At 43.4% G+C, this 20,220-nt stretch overlaps 1 protein-coding gene across 2 annotated transcripts; it reads right to left on the bottom strand.

Moving 5' to 3' along the window:
* Positions 1-6,726: 6,726 nt before the first annotated feature.
* Positions 6,727-12,019, bottom strand: LOC106834611 (HLA class II histocompatibility antigen, DM beta chain). Of its 2 annotated transcripts, XM_014846358.3 has the most exons (6): positions 11,710-12,019; positions 10,767-11,048; positions 9,227-9,511; positions 7,634-7,750; positions 7,437-7,472; positions 6,727-7,076 (listed from the first exon to the last, which is right to left on the bottom strand). In XM_014846358.3, exons 1-6 carry the CDS (start codon positions 11,762-11,764, stop codon positions 7,072-7,074), a joined length of 780 nt encoding a protein of 259 aa, XP_014701844.2. In that variant the 5' UTR covers positions 11,765-12,019; the 3' UTR covers positions 6,727-7,071. The 2 variants fall into 2 exon arrangements, with proteins under 2 accessions (XP_014701844.2, XP_014701845.2); XM_014846359.3 differs by lacking the exon at positions 7,437-7,472 and having other exon boundaries at positions 11,710-12,011.
* Between the last annotated feature and the right edge of the window lie 8,201 nt (positions 12,020-20,220).

Below are 20,220 nucleotides of genomic sequence, written 5' to 3'. Positions count from 1 at the left end.
AAAAGCAATTCAAGGGAGGAAAGATTGTCTTGTCTTTTTTTTCCCCCCCCAAAGATTGTCACCTGAGCTAACATCTTGCCAATCTTCTTTTCTTTTTCTTCTTCTTCTCACCAAAGCCCCCAGTACGTAGTTGTATATTCTGGTTGTGAGTGCCTCTGGTTGTGCTATGTGGGACGCCGTCTCAGCATGGCCTGACAAGCAGTGCCACGTCCGCGCCCGGGATCCGAACCTCCCTGGCCACCAAAGCAGAGTGTGCGAACTTAACCACTCAGCCACAGGGCCAGCCCCAGCCTTTTCAACAAATTGTACTAGAACAATTGAACATCCATAGGTGAATAAGAAAAAGAAGAAGAGAAAAGAAAAAGAAGGAATAGGAGGAGAAGGAAGAAGGGGAGGAGGAGGAGGAGAGAGTAGGGAAAGAGCAGGAGGAGAAGAGGAGCAGGAAGAAGAAGCTTAGACTAAGACGGATTATGGACTTAAATGTAAAAACTTTTTTTAAAAAATAGGAGAAAATCTTCAGGGTCTAGAGCTAGGCGAAAAATTCTTAGAGTTGACACCAAAAGCATGATCCATAAAACGAAAAATTGATAAATTGGACCTCTTCAAAATTAAAACTTTTGCTCCATGAGAAACCTGTGGAGAAGATGAAAAGACAAGCTACAGAACAGAAAACTCAACAGTAAAAAACACTAATTAGAAAATGAGAAAAAGAAATGAAGAGACATTTCACAGAGTAGGATATACAGATGGTAAACAAGCACATGAAAAGATGATCAACAATAGCCATTAAGGAAATGCAAATTATAGCAACAGTGAATATCACCACAAACCTATTAGAATGGCTAAAGTAAAAAATAGTGACAATACCAAATTCTCATGAAGATGCTGAAAAACTAGATCACTCATACATTGCTGGTACAACTACTCTGGAAAACAGTTTGGTAGTTTCTTCAAAAAGCTAAGCATGTAACTACCATACAATTCAGCAATTACATCTACTGGGCATTTATCCCAGAGAAATGAAGGCTTATGTCCACACAAAAACCTGTACATAAATGTTTATAGCAGCTTTATTCATATTAGCTAAAAACTGGAAACAACTCAGATGTCCTTCAACCAACCATGCTATATCCATATCATGGACTACAACTCAGCAATAAGAAACTATGGATATATGCAACAACTTTGTTTAATCTCCAGGGAAATATGCTGAGAGAAAAAAGCCAGTCCCAAAAGGTCCTATTCTGTATGTTTCTGTTTATAAAACATTCTTGAAATGACAAAATTATACAAACGGAGAACAGATTAGCAATTGCCAGAGGTTAAGGAGGGTGTGGGGCAATAGGGAGGTGGGTGTGGCTATAAAGGGGCGATGTGAGAGATCCCTTGATGAGAGAAATGTTCTGTATTTGACTGTATCAGTGTATCCTGATTACGTTATTGTTCCATATCAGGGAGACTGGGTAACGGGTAAAAGAGATCTGTTTCTATTATTTCTTACAACTGCATGCGAATCTATAATTATCTCAAATAAAAAGTTTAATTCTAAAAAAACTACAGCAAACGTTGTACTTAATGAAGAACATTTAGGTGTATTTCCTTTAACAGTGATGCTCGTTGGCCCTGCTACTGTTTAACACAGCACGGGTGGTCCTGGTCAATGCTATGGAAAAGAAAAGTAATTAAGAGTTTTAAAGATTAGAAGGGAAAAAAGAAAACTCTTAGTGTTTGCTGATGATATTATTATCTACCTGATAAAGGAGGGAGAGAGAGAGAGAGAGCATGTCAATAACAAGCAAACAGTAAAACCAGAAAGAGAATCCAGCAGGGTTGTCCCATATATGATCAACCTATAAAAATTGGTTAATTTCTAATATTTGCAAATCATATATCTGATAAGGACTTAATATTCAAGATATATATAAAGAACTCCTACCACTCAACAATAGCAATAAATAAAACCACACAGAAAAACAATTTTTAAAAGGGCAAAGGACTCGAATTGGCATTTCTCTAAAGATGATACACAGATGGCCAACAAGCATATGAAAAGATGCTCAATATCACTAATCATTAGAGGAATGCAAATCAAAACCACAATGAAATATCACCATTAGGATGGCTACTATGAAAAACAAACCAGGGACTTAAACAGATATTTGCATACTCATGTTCTTAGAGGCACTATTCACAAGAGCCAAGAGGTGGAAGCAACACAAATGTCCATTGATGGATGAATGGATAAACAAAATGTGATATATTCATACAATGGAATATTATTCAACCTTAAAAAAGGAAGGAAATCCTGTCACATGCTACAACATGGACCAACTTTAAAGATATTATGCTAAGTGAAATTTCAGTCACAAAAAGACAAATCCTGTATGATTACTCTTAGATAAGATATCTAAAGTAGTCAAACTCATAGAAACAGAAAGCAGCATGGTAGTTACCAAGGGCTGGGGAGAGAGGGAAGTGGGAAGTTGTTGTTTAACAGGTACAGAGGTTTGGTTTTTCAGGATGAAAAAGTTTTAGAGATGGTTGCACAACAATGTGAATATACTTAGCATTACTGAAAGGTATACTTAAAAATGGTTAAAATGGGAAATTTTATGTTATATGTATTTTACCACAATTTTTTAAAAATTTGTTCCACTTTTCTACACTGGCATTAACTAATTTGAAAATAAAATTGCAGTAATATAGCAATCACAATCAGAGCAAAAGCTATAAAGTGTCTGAGAATAACTCAGCATACATAGATCACAATGAAAATGTAAATTTTAAAAAGCATAATAAAGAGCAAACAAGGCATTTGAATAAATGGGGAAATACCTTCTGCTTTTGCATGAGATGACCTGATACTAGAAAGAAATCGATTATCCCCAAATTGGTCTATAAATTCGATACAACCTCAATCAAAATTCAAGTTTAATTTTGAGGAACTCAGTAAACTTACTGTAAAATATGTATTAAAAAAAAAAAAGATTCACAGAGAGTTCCATACACCTTAAGGGGGGATGTGGAAAGGGAGCACTAGAAATGAATGTTCTCTCAGGTCTCCTAGCAGGAAACTACAAACTCAGCCCTCTCTTGCTGCTGAGGGCTTGTCCCTGTCCAAGGCCGAAGGAAGCCCAAGTTTTGCATCTTTCTCCCCCCTCCAATCTTGGCTTCTTTCCTTCATATTGTGAATGTGTGGACTGCCCTCCATCTGCCTTGTGGACCCACTCTCCACACTTCTCCACCCCGGTGTCTGCCCCAGGTGCTGACCTGTATGATATCACAGGCTCCCAAGCTCCCTGGCTTCCTCTTGCTTTCAGCCTTGCCCTGCGAGCAGTGGAAAGAGGAGAGTGAGGTCAGGGTTTTTATTCCCTTGGCTCCCTCCCTGCAAGGTCACCTTGGGCTAGCCGTGTCCTTTGACTGAAAGGACTGCTGCGGTTCTACAGGGCTTGTCCTCTGAGTTCTGATAACCCCTCCAGTCTCTTGCCTCTCCAGGCCTTGAGGTAGCTCAGCTGCTGTCGCTCCAGGTTACTGTACTAGCCTCCACCCGCATCTTTGGAAATACTTCCTTGCAATAGACTCTCCTTGAACTATCCTGTTTTGAGCATGCCTTCTGCTTTATGTTGAGGCCCTGTTGCAATGAAGGCCATATTTTTCTTCATTCCCTGCCTCAGACCAGTCTGGCCAGGGGCTCTTGGAAGCCTCATATGCAATAGAAAGTGGGAGAGGAAGGGCCGGGAAAGCCAGTGAGCCCATGCTGGGAGCAATCTCTTTGGGCTTGGGGCCTCTCCACTCTCTGCAACCTCTGGGGACTGGTCTAGGCAAGGGGTGGCAGAAAGCACCAAGGAGAAATCCCCCCTGCCCTGCTTCAACGCAGTTTGAGGGCTCCTGGGAATGGCAGGCTCTCCAAACAAAGCCAGAGTGGGGATGGGGTTAGACGCCACCCTCATTGTCATCGGATTTGCCCAATCTTACTTTGGAAACGGAATTACTTGAGAAGATGTTCTAAAAATAATTTTCCTAAATAAACACTGAGATGAAATACCAATCTTTGTTCCTTTCACATGAATGTGTGCAGGAGTAAGGAAACAAGGAGAACCTGGAACACAGGTCCACGCTCTCCTTCGGGAAAACAATGAGGATACATCCTCCCATTGTGTATTGGGGTTTTATTCTCATTGTCTAACAGTCAAAAGAAGAACCTAGAACGTAAGGTCAAAACATTTCTCTAAAGTATTGGTATCTGGCCCAAGGGTTGAAGGGATGCTGCATTGTGCAGGCCCTCATGGACACAGACCCAGTTCTTTCATGGGTGTAGAGTTGGACTAGATGACCTTAAAGTCAATTCCATCCCCAAGGTCCGCTTTTAAGACTAACAAGACATTGAAGGGAGAGAACCATTCCTTGCGCATTTGGATTGCATATAACCCAAAAGTCCACCTCACACTCTCTGCCTCTCTCTTTACCTGTCTCTCCTTTTCTCCCCACCTTCCTCCCTCTCTCCTACTCTCTCTCTCACACACGCACACACACATTGCTCTGTGGTATTTCATCATGTTTAACCTTCTGCCTCCTCACACATTCCTAGAGCTGGTCCACGATTACCCCTCTTCTACCTTCCTTCCAGGCACCACTCGTTCTCCTGTGTAATGACATGTACGTCCTCCTTTCCTCCCTGATGTAATCCAGCTTCCTTGATCCCAAGGGACCTACGCTGCACTTTTTCCTACTCTCCATCGTGAAAGGGACAACCTTCCCTATAAAACAAAAACCTACGAGGTTAGGGCAGAGAAAAGCCTGCCAGGAATCTCCAGAGAGGGACTGGAAGCTATCCAATTAGCTGACTCTCTCCCTCCTTCCCCTGGGAGTCCTTTCGCTTTGATTCCCACTGCTGTGAGCAGACCCAGCCCTTAGAATGTGCAGCTTCTCCTTCAAAACCAACCAGGCAGAGACAAGACCCAAAGCCACCCGCTCCCCCTAGACTAGACTAGAGTTTCAAAAGGAATTTTCCTTGTCAAACGAGCAAAAACAAAAACAAGAACAGTGACTGGAAAAAGAAAATGAAATAATATGACAAGACTTCAAAGAGCAAGTTATTAAAATACATAGTCAAATAGAGGTGGAAGATTATTTACATGATGCATAAGCTAATTAATTAAATGCTATATGGAAATGTAAAGAAAAGGAAACATAAAACTGATAAAATGTATAGAGATTAATTTCTGAGCCTACATTTACCGATTAGCACAGCGCACAGCACTTTTTCTCCTCCTATCTTACGTGGCCCTGCTCAGAGAATAAGCATTCTGAATTCAGGAGCATCTTCCCCTCCCATTGACTTCTTCAGTAAACTCCTTCCAGGAGAGATGCTCTGATCACAAGGATCCTTCTGGGGAAACCATGGACGTAGAGGAGATCGATTCATTGATTGGACAAACACTGAGCGCCTACTTTGGACATCAGGGCTGTTTGAACAGCACTACGCCCACTCTTCTCCGGGGTCCCATCAGTAGAGACACAGTCTAAGCACAAAGGGTTCTAGCCCGTGACCATATCTCCCATCCACCCCACACACAGCCATGCAGAGCAGCTCAGAGGAAGATCCCACACACAGTCTGTCTTCTGAGCCCTTCCCCCTGCTCATCAGATTCTGATCTTAATGTTCCTACATAGATACGCACACATAAACAAGCATCCATAACCACTTGTTCTCCCTCCACAATCCTCTGTTAGGCTAAGCCTCTCCAGCGCGTTTATCTTCATTTTTGGTTTCTTTTCCTTCTCAAAGTCCAGTATCCAACTCTAATTCCAAAAACAATTCCACTGCCCAGCTTTCTGTGTCCAGCAGATGTCGCCCTTCACCGGAAACAATAGCACCTCTCTTCTACATGTACAATCTGTTCCCCAACAGAGGCTGCCCCTTGGGTTTGGGGTAAAGGGAATGGAAGGGTGGCTCTGAAGACTGTTGAGCTCTCCAGCATGAGGGTCCTCAGAATAAAGCAAAGTCCTTACTTCCAGCTCAAGTAGATAAACATCCTATAGAGAATGTGTTCTTTGACCTTGGACAAGTTATCTAACCTCTCTAAACCTCACTTTCTTTGTCTATGACATGGAGGGAGACAATCTCTTCCTTATGGGGTTATAGTGAGAAGTGAATGAGATACAAACATAGGCACCTAGCCCAGTACCTAGGTCACGATAAGCACTTCAGCTATGGTTCCTTCCCCCACTTAAGGTATGGAAGAAATAACTGCCCAGAACTTGGATCTAAAGTTGAGCTTTGCACCCTGAATGCTGGCTATCTGAAGGTCTACATTAGGGCTGTGACGAGGATCAAACGAAATAATGCATGTAAAGCACCTGGCACAATGTACAGCCTGGGAAGTTGAGTACCTGAGAATAGCTGATGTCACTATTGTGGGCTCACTATGTGCCAGACGATGTTCTCAGCCATTTATAAGTATTGACTCATTTGACACTCCTAAGAGCCCCTACAAGGTACGTCCAGTGTTCCTCTCCTTCCTCTCCCTTACTCTGTGACTCCATCCCACCTCAGTTTAATGTCTTTTTATGAAGCAGAAAACTGCCCCCAATTCTGTCATGTCTAGATGGGAAAATAGGAGGAGGCGCTGACTCCTCCACTCAAGTTGGAGAGAATTAACCCCAGCCCCTAACTCTGTTCACTCACTGTCCCTCCCCAGGGCCTCAGGAAAAAGCATGGAAAACAATAGTTCCACCAGATTTTATTCCTTGGAAATGATCCCAGCCACTGCTTGCCCTCTGTTGGGCCCCCGGGAGGGCCTTTATCCCCCCTCCCCAGATTACATTCACCCTACAAACAGGCTTGGACAATAACTTTGTTACAGAATGTTCCCAGGAATGAGCTCCCCCAAGTTGCTACGGTTTACATATGGGGACTGGGAAATTCAAAGAATTGGATGAAAAAACCATAGGATCCAAGAAAATGTGGAGGGTTTGAGGATGTGGGAGGAGCTCAGCAGCATCACTGAGAGTTTGCGCCTCCTTCTCATTTGGAGTGGAAGTTGTAGGATTCTGCCTCTAGGAAATGTTCTAACCTGCAGAAGAAATAAAAAGGAGATAATAAGGCTCCAAATCAACTTGACCCCATCATTTATCTCTATGACTATCCATGCCAGAGCCCTTAATACAGTGATATTGAAAATCCTAGATCACCGAGGACTAATACTAAGGAGCCACCTTCCGCCTCCTCCCCATAGACACTCTAGCGGTAGAAGAGGAGGGTAGGCTCTCCTCTTCCCTGTTCCTAATCCCAATAATGCGGCTTAAATCATGCTCTTGGCTAGATCCTGAAGGAAGCACCCCTACTATAAGCACTCTTAGCTGGACCCAATACTGACCCCCTCTATCTTTCACCCCAAAAGACAAGTAGGCAATCAAATCAACAGACATGCTACCTTCTGGATAATTGGACCCAGGGAGGATAGTGTAGCCTAGGAGAGGAAAATATTTGATTAGAAGACAATCTTTGTGGATAAGAGTATCTGGCATTATTTACAGCAAATCAAGCAGCAATGGAAGAACCAGCCCCAAACAGAAAATCAGCAGAGATTGGGAGTAAGAATGGCAAAAGGAGTTCAGGAGGGTCACTCACCAGAGGACCTTGCTCTCCGCCAGCTGAGCAAACCAAGAAAGAAGAGGATGAGGCCCAGCCCCAGAGTCACCACAGACACAGAAACCTTCACTGTTTGTGTCAGGGAGAGCCCAGGTGCTGCAAAAGTAGAAACTTATTAGAATCACTCTCTGTTGTTCATCCCAGAGCAACCTAATTTATTGCAACTTGCACCTAGCAGGTTCAAAAGGTGCTTTATCCCAACCCCAAGGGTCTAGCTCATACCAACCCACTCCAAGGAAATGGTCTTTCCTCAAAACCCCATGCTGTGAATCTGTGCTCCCAGAGTAACCCTGGAGGATCCATCTCCTCAGGGTTAGCTCCCCAGCTTCCAGTTCCTCCCTAATGTGGTGGAGCCTTTCAAGGCATTCTATTGTCTTCCTTAACCCAACAGCATCCTCACCAAAGAATAAAGGGTTCCTCATTCCCCTCTCCATTTACCCCATGATGCCAATGTTTTCTCCCTTACTTGCTCTACCTGAGAGTTTTCCTTTTAAAATGTCTTTCCACCTTTCCTAACTTCCAGTAGTTCTATTCCATTACATTCCAAATACTTATGTGTCTCCTTTCTGTCCACATCCAGATCTCCAGATCTCCCATGCGTTCTTCCAGAACCTGTCTCCATTCCATTCCACAGCCACCCCGCTTCCTGGAGCTGTTCACACTCTGAATCCTGTCCCGCCTGGATTCCTTTCCCATGCTAAAATGAACGCTCCACCAGGGGAGACTCCTTGTGCATGCTGTGAAGATTTTCCCCGCATGAGCTCAGGTGAGCAGGTGGCTTCCACACTATGCTCCTCATGCCCTTCTCAGCTGCCCAGCAAGACACAACACTCCCCACAGGGGGAGGCCTGGTCCCAGCAGCCAGTCTGGGATCCTGTTCCCTGGCTCTTTGCAGACGTCCTTCCTCTTCCTCATTTCTTCCTCTTCTCTTTCCCAAGAATCTCCACATCCGTGTGCAACTTTTCTTATTTCCTCCCACTACTTTCAATTCTGAGGTTCAAACAATGGTGATTGGTTCTTTGTTCATTATCACCCAAGCATGCACACCAAAGTGTCTACCAGCCGAGGCTCTTTCCTCCCTGATAGAGCAGCCCAAATTCAGTACTGCCCGCATAACAAGAGAAAGTCCCCTTTCTTCTGCAACCTTCTTTATTTCTCCAATTCCCATTCCTGATCTGACAACAAAATAGTTGAAATCTGAGGGTCCCAGAATATAGCATCACAATTTTTGGTTCTGAAAATGTGGTTACCAAATCTACATCCTCTTTTCAGAACACTCGTGCTCTCCTCCCACCCTCAGACAAGCACACAACGACATCAAGCACACCATTATAGCAACAACAATAACTAACTCTTCCAATTCCTGTATCCTATTGCCCCATCTCTGGTCATATACCCTCATAAGATCCTCCAGACTCACTTCTCATTCTCAGCATCCCCCTCTCTACCATACACCATAGATGTATCCATGTCTCACTTCCTCTGACAAAATATTGGTGTTCCTTTTTCAACCACCCACTTCCAAAATCTCTCTGCTTTAACCCTAATTCCTCCCACGTGCCAAACACTTACTCCAGTCTTGAAGGATGGGCTCAGGAGCCCCAATGTGCTCCACCACACAGGTGTAGGTGTCCCCAAAAGAGGGGGTTGTGGCTAAATGGGAGATAGTCTGGTATGTCCAGTCTCCATTGGGCTGGACAGTCTTATGGGCACTGCTGTGAGGGGGGACAGGCTGCCCATTCTTCCTCCATGTGATGGTCACATCAGCTGGATAGAAGCCCCACACGTAGCAAGCCAGCATCACAGACTCCTTTGTGTTAAAAGGAGTAGTTTTGGCTACTTGCACAGATGGTGCCCCTGCATAGGATGAAAACATGGTCATGAAGGAGGACAACATTTTGACTTTTTCTCCTACCTGGTTTCTTTCCTGCTTCAATTCTTCATAGATTTTCCCAATATACCCCCTACCCCATCCCATTCCACTACACATCCTTTTGAAAATGAGGAGTTAGAATTTACTCCTGTTCACATTTTCTTTTCTCCCATTCCTTTGCTGCCCCTTCCTTCCTTTTCTCCCAAATTGTCTCCAAAATTATGTTTGATCACAATAAATAGAAGCCAGATCTGAACTGCAAGCTGTTTCAGAAGTCATTGTATTTATTTCAAGCACATAAGCTAACAGTTGTATGGAGTTGTAAGTTGGGGTTTGGAAAGGTAGAAAAAGACTGCTGTCCTCAAATCTCATTTAGCAAATTAATTTGCTAAATAAAGCTTTTTTTCCCTCAGTTTAAGGAAACAAGCCTAACTCAGGACTAACTCTCTTAAATTTGGATTAGTATAGTCCAAATTAATGAGATTGTTAATATTGCCATCTTTTACTAGTTTATTCTCCTCAGTGACCCTCTTGCTTGCCACTACCTTGGTGCTTTTCAAACAAAATCTTAAATAAAAATCCAAGAAATTGTATTAAAATGCAGATTCCCTAGCCTGCATCCCCAGATGATTTCATTCAGTGGATCTGTAGTGGTACTCAAGGGCTTGCATTTTTAACAAGAACTTTCCCCAAGCAATTCTGAGAAAGGTGGTTCAGAAATCACATCTTAAGACACACTACTTTGTCCTATGGAGATCTCCACTCTCAAGTCATTCTCAATGCAAGGGATTAAGAGTGAGTGAACATGTGTCAGAACCCCCTGGAAAGTTTTCCAAATATTCCCAAGCCTGGGCGCATTCCATACCTAGAACAGCAGAACCTGGGATAAAGAGGCATGAACCTTTGGGGAAAAGCCATTCTGGGTATTCTGACACACCCTTGGTTGAAGTTGGATCTGCATTCTGAGATGTGCTGCACAGGAGGAAAACAAGCTTACTCTCCCCTTAACAGCTCCTCACCAGCTCAAACAACAGCTCTCTTCTTTATTCCTGCTCCCCCCTGTCAACCACCTTGTTTCTCCTTGAGGGTCAACCCTCTTTCTTTCTACATTCCAGGTCCACACATTTTCTCTACTTTCCTGCCCAAATCTCAAACCCCTCGCCTGCTAAGAGATCCTCCTTGGCCTCCCCTCTCCTAACTGTGCCTCCTAATAGCCCCTCTGTACCCCTCTCTCCTTACATGTCCTATTTGTCAGTGATCCCCAGAAGGGCTGGGTGTGATTGGCACAGTCCTGGAGCCCAGTGGACAAGCGCTGGAGTAGGTTTTCATGTTGGTTGAGGTAAGCTGAGAGATATTTGGCCAAGGTATACAGCACCCCAAATTCACGAGGAACCATTAAGGCCTGTTCTGGATCCCAGCAGGTCAGCAAATCCTTGTTGAAGGAGACACAATACGTGAAATCTTTTGGAGTGCCATCATCATCCAACAGACAGGTGCTTTCCACATGGGCCACAAAGCCACCTAGAGGAGCCAGAGAAGGGGGCAGGTCAGAGTCCTCTGCAGGGAGCCCAAGCCTCGGTTACCCTCAGTGAGTAGGGCACGGGTTTCCCCCCTCAGGCAGCATCTACTGACCAAGCTCACGTGCTGGAGTCTCTGAGAGCCCCAGTCAAGGGAATAGATGATAGTAACAGAGTTTTTAGATCCCATTTCCTCTTTATGTGAGACTAAGTATGGGGACAGGTGTCGCCCAAAATTATTTGCATGTTTCAACGCAACGATTTAGCCAGGACAAGACCCTCAGGAAGGCAAATTATTGAGTGAGAAAAAGGGCCAAGGGAAAAAGTCAGCCTCCTGTGCTGGATATATTATTAAATATTCACTCCACACATATTAATGAAACCCTCACTATGTACCAGGCACTGTGCTAGGAGCTGGGCATGCAGCAGTGAATAGGACAGCTGTTGTCCTCACCTACATTCCGGCAAGAGATATATATTACACAAATAATTATACAGCTTACTTGTCATTAAAATTGCTACAAAGGTACAGTGCAAAGAGCTATAGGGGTATATAATAGGGATACAAACTAGTCTGGGGTGTTCAAATCCAATAATAAAACCGAACCCCCTTATCCCGAAACAGGAGCAGAGGAAGGGAGGGTCCCAGGAAGGAACGTCCTTACCTGCTACGGGGCAGCCCAGGCTGAGGCCCAGCAGCAGCAGCAGGAGTGTGGTCATGCTCTGCTCTGGAGGGGACACCAGCAATTCGGTCCCCTGGACCAGCTCTTCCAGGGGCCTTGGGACCTCGCCTGCCCCAGAAGCCCCAGCCTGGGTAGCTGACCTCTACACTCTGAGTGGAATATGGTATGGCCCAAGCTCCTTGATCCCCGCTAAACCAGTGATTTGAAGCTGCGCGGCCCCTAGATACTAAACTTGTTCCTACCAGCTCATCGGTCAGGCGTCCCAAGCTGAGAGTTGCCAGACTGGCTAGCTAGGCGGGGACTAACATGGAGACAAATCGCTGAATGCCTCAGCCTAGCATCATCAGTTACTAGGTAAATCTCATCCTGCCCGAGGCTTTAAACAACTCCTGGTCTCTTTCTTAACTCTTTTCCTGTGGAACAACCAGTCTGTAGGTGAATTTCCCTAGATCAGCAGAGAGAATAATCCCCATATTCCCAGGATGTGGGTAGCCTGGACTGCCCACCAGCTTAACTGTTTCCCTCCTAGTGTCCTCCTCAAAGTCTGAGATAGATAACATCTCTTGTTTGTTCCTTAAAGGGACATTACTTGGGAAGATAGTGCATAACCCTTGGTCTGTCCTGTCACCCAGGAGATGGGAGGACATGGGGCCCTTCTTGGGCAGGCGGCAGAGGCAGAGCTGCTGACAAGGAACAAGGCACAGGGAGAGTCCAGAGTTAAAGGCCTCAGAGCAAAACTGAAGGTTAAAGGAAGCAGTTGCACCTGAGAGGTCAGGGATGGGGAAATGGGGGAGGAGGGGAGCCCCCTGGGCCTCCATTGCTTCTGTTCTAGCCAGTGGAGCTTCATTTCCTCCTTTCTGCTTTCTGGAGTCAGGAAACCCTATTCTCCTCCACGCTGAGCCATCCCAGGGGAGACCACAGGGCAACTCCTCTTAAGCCCCTTGATAAATAGCTGGTGATACCAGTGCCCAAAGCTCACCCGTCTCCCACAAACTCTGAACTCCCGTGTGTGCTGTGCGTTTCCCCGAGGGGTCCCGTCTGTCCCAGGGCAGGCCCCTGCATTATGAAGCCACCAGACAAATGAAATAAAGCTTCCCTACTTTTCTTCCCCTGAAAAGACAGATTTTAAGTGACAACTCATTCTTCAATTCCATTGTGAATTATACAATCAGTAGATTTTTCCATCATAAATTTAAAACTCTAAATTGGCTTCTCTCTACTCCTCAGCAGGCTTCAGGGCTGCCTCTCTTCACCGTAGTTTCTGAGAGCCTCAGGATTTGATTTAATAATGAGCTAAATGAAAGAGGATTAGGAGGGAGCGCCTTGACGCCACACTTAACTGATGGCCCCTAAAGTCCCTGACCCCAAGAGAATCTGATATTTATGAAGAAAAAAGGAAGGGGGGAGGGAAAAAGCATGTACCCAAAGTGAATGCAGACATGAATATCAGAAACACGTAAGACTTATTTTTGGGGCCGGCCCCATGGCCGAGTGGTTAAGTTCGCGTGCTCCGCTTGGGTGGCCCAGGGTTTCTCTGATTTTGATCCTGGGTGCGGACATGCCAACACTCATCAGACCATGCTGGGGCAGCATCCCACATGCCACAACTAGAAGGACGCACCACTAAAATATACAACTATGTACTGGGGGGATTTGGGGAGAAAAAGCAGAAAAAGAAAAAGAAGATTGGCAACAGTTGTTAGCTCAGGTGTCAGTCTTAAAAAAAAAAAGGCTTGTTTTGTGTAATTAATTGAGATTAACTGAAGTTTTGCTCATGTATCCCAGCCACTCCCACTCTCAGCCCCACCTTGGTTATAAGATTGTTCTACACTCTACGTCCTCTAATGAACCATTGAGGGTGTTGGAGCTAACAAAAAAAGGAGTGGGGTATCCAAAATTTGTTGAGCTTCTACTTTGTGGCAGATACTATGCTAGGCAGGCCCTTTATATGCTGTCTCATTTAATCTTAAATGACCTGCTAATTGTCCTCATTTTACAGTTTTGAAAAAGATCCAAATGTTCACACCCAAGGTCTAGAGGTACACACGCAGACACATACACTTGAGTGTGCCCACACACCCCCCTGCATCCAGGGACTGAGACGACCCACATAAAGGTAGCTAGTGGCATCCTCCACTGTGAAAAGAAGAAAGGGAAGAGCCACCGATGCATCCAAGTCTTATCTTTCCTGTTCTCAGAATTCCTTCTGCTCTTAGAGCCAGTGTCTCTTCCACTTTCTCTTTCAACAGTTTCTAAGCTGCATGAATTCTCTTCTACACACATACACTTCCTCTTTACATTTCCTCCTCCTCCCTCTACGTGGGAGGTGAGGTAACCTTGCTAGGAGCCAGGTCTTGGGATCCTTTTCAATGTCTCCAAAGCCTCCCCTGGCACGAGAATGCTCGCCGTGTGGTCTTGTGCTGGTGCGGGTGTGGCCAGCCGCCAGCACGCTGAAGCTGAGCAGAGTTCCCTCTTGTGTCTGTCTTCTCTGGCAGCAAAGGGAGATGTGAAACTTTCTGTGAGGCAGCAGCAGGAAATGCAGAAGACTTCACTTCCCTATTCATGAGAAGACTGAGGGTGTTTTTTAGAATAAAACAGGACAGAAAACCCGTGAGACCTGTGCTCGGCAAAGCGGTTTCTTCCTTCCCAGCTTCCTCCTATCCTACTTTTTCTACAGACATGGCTCTGTCCCCCATCTCCAGCCAACCCAAAAGAATATTTCAACTGCCCTCTCCCTTGTTGGTAATTTGATAACTATTTATGTAGCGCCAGGACTGGAGAAGTTAGGGAACCTCAGCCAGCTTCCCACATGCTGTCCCTCTTTCACTGCCGCTGTGCAAGGGCCCAAAGAGTGAGCCCTCTCTCTTTGCCTGCCTCTTCCCATAGGCTGGCCATCTCGTGCCAGAAGGGGACCAACTACGGCATTGATGTGCAAAGCATTACAGGGAACACCCAGCTAGGAGGTGTGGATTTTGCCCCCACATCATTTGCTCATAGGTCACTGGGGAATGAGAATAAACATCTATAAAGATAAGAGCTTACGTTAAAGCAAGTAAGCAATAAGGCCAGTGGACTTAGAAGAGAAAAGAGAAATCATTGTGGCTGTGGTAGGCAGGGAGTTCTCCCTATTGAGGAGGGGCCTGGAGTGAGCCTTGAATATCAAGCTGGATTCATGTCGGAGAAGAGAAAGGAAGATGGCATCACAGTCCTGGCATTTAACTCCATAAGCCTAGCAATATTATAAGGTGCTGTCGGAGGTCTATCAGGAACCTGGGCTGGCAAAAACAAAAAAGAACTACAATAAAGTCACTGGCATGGCACATTAAAGAAAGTCACAAGTGTGGTCTCATGCTTTTCCTGAGAGTCTGACCATAGATATTTCCCAAAGTCGCTCCCTGTAAGTTGTCAGGTTCCTCTTCTGGACAGATGGTTTTAACTCAAGCCTCCATTTTATAAACTCAAAAATTGCTCAACTTGTGAATCATTTGTAATCTAAAACCAATAGCACGAAACCACAGTGGTGACTTCCTTCAATGTCTTTTCAAAGCTTCACATACCTGCACTTTTCCAGGACTACATTACTTCCCGGTCTGTTCAACCTCAGCCCCACCCACCTTCCACTTCACCTCTCTCCTCTCACTCCCTCTTATCTGTGAGGATTCACTGCTCTATGCCTGACCTTTGCGTTCCAGGTGCTGTAACAAGTTCGTCATCATTCCATCCTGCAGCCAAATTACTTAAACTACTAGAAAGGATTCTGCCTGATCTGCCACCACAACTCTTGAAGGGTGTTATTATCTCCATCTTAACTACGAGAAAATAGAGGCAGAGGGAGGTTAGTGATTACCCAGATTTACCCATATACTAAGTAATAGAACCATGACTTGAACTCAGGATTTATGATTCTAAATCCTATACCCCTAAAAATTGATTAGAAAATAATTGAAAATTGCCAAGCACTTCTAATAGTAATAAAAACCATAATATATTTAGAAATTAACATACAAAAGTCTAAGAACTTTATGGGAAAAAAGAAAACTTCATTAAAGTACATAAACAAAGACCTCAAGAAGTGAAGAGACATACTATATTCATGGATGGGCATCCAAACAGAACGAAGAAGTCAATTTCCCTCTATATCTCTAACCCACATGCTGTCCCAACCAAAATCATAGCAGGATTTGGGGAGAATTTGACAAGCTGATTCTAAAATGTACGTGGAAATAAAGTCCATGAGTATCTTAGATAATTTTGATAAACACGAGCAAAATGAGGTTTTGGGGGAGGTGAGGTAGTAAAGGAATGGAAACTAGCCCTACCAAATATTAAAACATATGAAAAAGCCATAATAATTAAAACAACATGATACTGACACAGGAACTGATAAACTAATGGAACTGAATGATCCAGAGACAAATCCATGCATAGAGAGGAACTTGGTATAAAATCCCTAGGAATAAATGGAATATTTGGTAAATGGTATTAAGAAGATCAATTTACCATTTGGAGGAAAAGAAAGTTGTATCTCTATTCACATTATTTAGAAAAATTCCAGATCAATAAAGATCTAAATGTGAAAGGAAAACAATAACACTAATAGAAGAAAGCATAGTGGAATATCATAAATGGCCAGACAAATATAAAACAAAGGTTTTTTCACCCAAAATTATTCATCAGCAAAAGAGCGAATTACCTTATATATAAGTCCTCAGGTTTTTTCTTTCCAAATTATGGCCACTCTCTCAAAGCTGTTTGGGGAAGATGCATTATCCTGAAATGATCTCAATTAATAAACATATGAGGAACCTCCATGATGTTTTCCATAGTGGCTGCACCAATTTACATTTCCACCAACAGTGCACAAAGGCTCACCAACAGTATGGAAGTTCCTCAAAAAAATAAAAGTAGAACTACCATATGATCCAGCAATTCCACTTCTGGGTATTTATCCAAAGAAAACAAAAACACTAACTCAAAAAGATATATGCACCCCCATGTTCACTGGAGCATTATTTACAATAGCCAAGATATTGAAACAATCTAAGTGTCCATCGGTGGGTGAATGGATAAAGAAATTGTGGTGTACATATATATATATATATATATACACATACATATACTTAATGGAATATTATTCAGCCATAAAAAAGAAGGAAATCTTGCCATTTGTGACAACATGGATGGACCTCGAAGGCATTATATGCAGTGAAATAAGTCAGACAGAGAAAGACAAATACTGTATGATCTCTCTTATATGTGGAATCTAAAAAAAAAACTAAGCTCATAGATGCAGAGAACAGATTGATGGGTGCCAGAGCTAGGGCATGGGGGATGGGAGAAATGGGTAAACTGTTTGAGGGATTTTTTTAGTTTAAATAAATCGATTAATTCTTTTAAAAGTTAATAGCATAATCAAAAAAATAAGTACATGAGAAGAATTAGAATAAAATTGTTTTATGAAATGTGACAGTGGAAATAATATGCTTATGTTAATGTATTATGTTATAAAATATGTGATTTTAAATATGTGAGTTTGTAACTAAATAAAAGTAGTTAGCAGACATTTGACTATTTCCCTATAACTTCTATAGCCCTAAAACTTTATATAATGAAATTGGTCAAAACCCTTTTAAAATAGTCTCGTTGAGAAAATGGAGTATCACCTTATCACTTTATATTCCAGCAAAAATTGTGTCTTGGAGTTAGAAAGGATTTCTTGAGATCGTAAAAGCACAAACCATGAGGATTTTGATAAAATTAAATAATTCTATTGAGGGAAGGAATTGAATACAAATTTAACTGATGAGCAGCAAACTGGAAGAAGGCATTTGCAGTATTCATACTGACATAGGATTACTACAGAGAATATATTAGAAATCCCCACAAATTCACAAGAAAAAGACAAGAAAATGCAATTTTTAAAATATGCGCAAGATACGAATCAGCAATTCACAGAGAGAGAAACCTACAAAAAGATGCCCAGCCTCATTAGTAATGAGAGAAAGGCAAATTGAAATGAGATAACCACTTTACACCCACCATATCGCCAACATTTGAAAGTCAAATAACTTCAAGTGCTAATGATGAAAAAAGAAAATGAGAATGACCTTGCTCTGTTGGTGGGAGTGTAAACAGTTTATGATCCCCGAATTAAAGAAATTACAAACTGGTTGGGTGAAAAAAATTGACATATGAAACAAGGCAGCATATCCTTGAGAGCAAAGTCTGGTGAAATGCACTAAGTCTTGGAAGAGTTTTTTTTTTTTTTTTTAAGACGTTTTTATTTTTTTTCCTTCCCAAAGACACCCAGTACATAGTTGTATACTCTTAGTTGTGGGTCCCTCTAGCTGTGGCATGTGGGACGCTGCCCCAGCACGGCCCGATGCGGGTGCCATGTCCACGCCCAGGATCCAAACTGGCGAAGCCCTGGACCACCGCAGCGGGGTGTGCAAACTTAACCACTCGGCCACCCGGCCAGCCCAGGAAGAGTTTAATAAAGGTCGATTACAGCTGGAGGATTAGGGATGGGTTCATGGAAGAAGACGAACTTGGGTTGGATCTATGGTGTTGTTTAAGATGAGAAACACACTGAGCAGAAAGTGAAGGCATTCCAGTGAGAAAAAAATCCCTGGACAAATGCCTTAAAGTGAGGACAGACACGACACTGTCAAGGAAGAGTGGTAAAAACCAATTCACTGAAGAACAGGATTCCTGCTAGGAAGACTGGGTAATATTTTTTATTAGAAGGCAGACACCAGACCAGAGAGGATCTTGAATGCTTCTCAAGTATTATAAGTAATAGTACCATAGGATTCTTTTTTTTTTTTTGAGGAAGATTAGCCCTGAGCTAACAGCGGTTGCCAATCTTCCTCTTTTTGCTGAGGAAGGCTGGCCCTGAGCTAACATCCGTGCCCATCTTCCTCTACTTTCTATGTGGGACGCCTACCACAGCATGGCTTGACAAGCGGCGCCGTGTCCACAACCGGGATCCAAACGGGTGAACCCCAGGCCGCCAAAGCAGAATGTGTGCACTTAACCACTGCGCCACTGGGCTGACTGGCCCCCGTAGGATTCTTGACCAGAGAGCATCTAACCTAAGCCCATCATATTACAGATGAGGAATTTGAGGCCCAGAGAGTGACTTGGTTAAGGTCACACAGCATAATAAAAGTAGTTTTAAGGCTTGACTGGCAGGAAATTCTGGATACGTTGGAAAATAGAGAGATAGAAATCAGAAAGAACTAGAAAGCAATAAGAGACGGGTGTCGAATAGTAAAATGAAAAGAAAAAGAAAAGTATCTCGAGGAGAGAAAATAGAATACTTGAAGGGAAATTCAAAGTAAGTTCCAGAAAACAGAAAGAGGTTAATGATGCTGCTCAGTTCCCCTGTGAAAATCCTTGCTAAGTTATTGAGCACCTTTCCTATGTGCTAAATACTGTTGTAAGCATTCTATAGATATTAATTTATTAAATAAGCTTATTAAATAAACTTCACAACAACCTTGTTAAGGTGGGCACCATTGTTATCATCATCCTTTTACAGAAAATGATACCAAGGCACAGAAAGGGTAAGTGACTTGCCCAAGGGCACACAGCTAAAATTTGATAGTGACGATTGAATTCCCAGCAGTCTGGTTCCAGGGCCCATTCTCTTAATCAGTGCACGTGCTGCGCTTAGAAATGAGATGGTTTAGAGGAAGTACCAACTCCTGGGAAGAACTGGATATTTTCCCTCAGATTAGATTCTGGTACAGTTCAAAGAACAGAGACTCCCTCAACAATAGCAACATAATTTCACTCTTAACCTTAATGCCACTCCCTCCTCCAAAGCAACTCCCAGACCCTAAGGAAAGCAAGAAATAAAACATATGCAAAGTAATTTATCACCAGCGGTCATGTGCTCCCTGCCCCCACTGTCAGCCCAGGACAGCACTGTCACAGCTCTCCTTGGATGATCCAGTCAGGCCAAAGAACAGGTTGTTAGGAAGGGCCCATGAATTCTGAGTCCTTCCACGCTGCTCATACTTGACTTCAGGAGCTTGATGCTGTTCTCACAGAACCGATACGACGGAGTTAGAATAGCATCTGAACGCTGATTTTTCCCACTCCTGAGCTCCTGATTTCCCAGCTGTGGTGCAGGCTAAAGAAAGTTACATATTTCTCAAGACAGCCTATACTAGGCATAAACATTTTCACACACAGTAAAGTGCAAAAAAATCACAAGCAGGTTCCTCCACCATTTTGTGAGCAGATTATCAGAAAGTAGCTCTGCCTTCATTTGTCACATATTTTGCACAAACTGGGAGGAGTAAAAGCCATTGTGCTGAGACCAGGATACAGGAGTTGGCTGAGGAGTTAGGGGTTTTCCCATTTCCCTCCCAACTGAGGGCAAGCCTTGTTCAGGTTAAGGCATGTTGAATTTGAAATGAAAACCCACTCAAGTTGCAATATCCAGAAACAAAATATGAGTTAAAAAAAGAAGCCACACCAATA

The sequence above is a fragment of the Equus asinus genome, chromosome 8, assembly GCF_041296235.1.
Source record: "Equus asinus isolate D_3611 breed Donkey chromosome 8, EquAss-T2T_v2, whole genome shotgun sequence".
Classification (NCBI taxonomy): Eukaryota; Metazoa; Chordata; class Mammalia; order Perissodactyla; family Equidae; genus Equus; species Equus asinus.
The sequence above is the reverse complement of the archived record's forward strand: the minus strand, read 5'-3'. Positions and strand labels throughout refer to the sequence as shown.

Coding starts and splice junctions, on each gene's coding strand:
- LOC106834611 (XM_014846358.3), bottom strand. CDS start 11,764: ATGACCACACTCCTGCTGCTGCTGCTGGGCCTCAGCCTGGGCTGCCCC. Junction 11,049..11,709: donor CCTGGGCTGCCCCGTAGCAG/GTAAGGACGTTC, acceptor TGGCTCCTCTAG/GTGGCTTTGTGGCCCATGTG. Junction 7,473..7,633: donor GCGGAGAGCAAGGTCCTCTG/GTGAGTGACCCT, acceptor TTCCTCTCCTAG/GCTACACTATCCTCCCTGGG.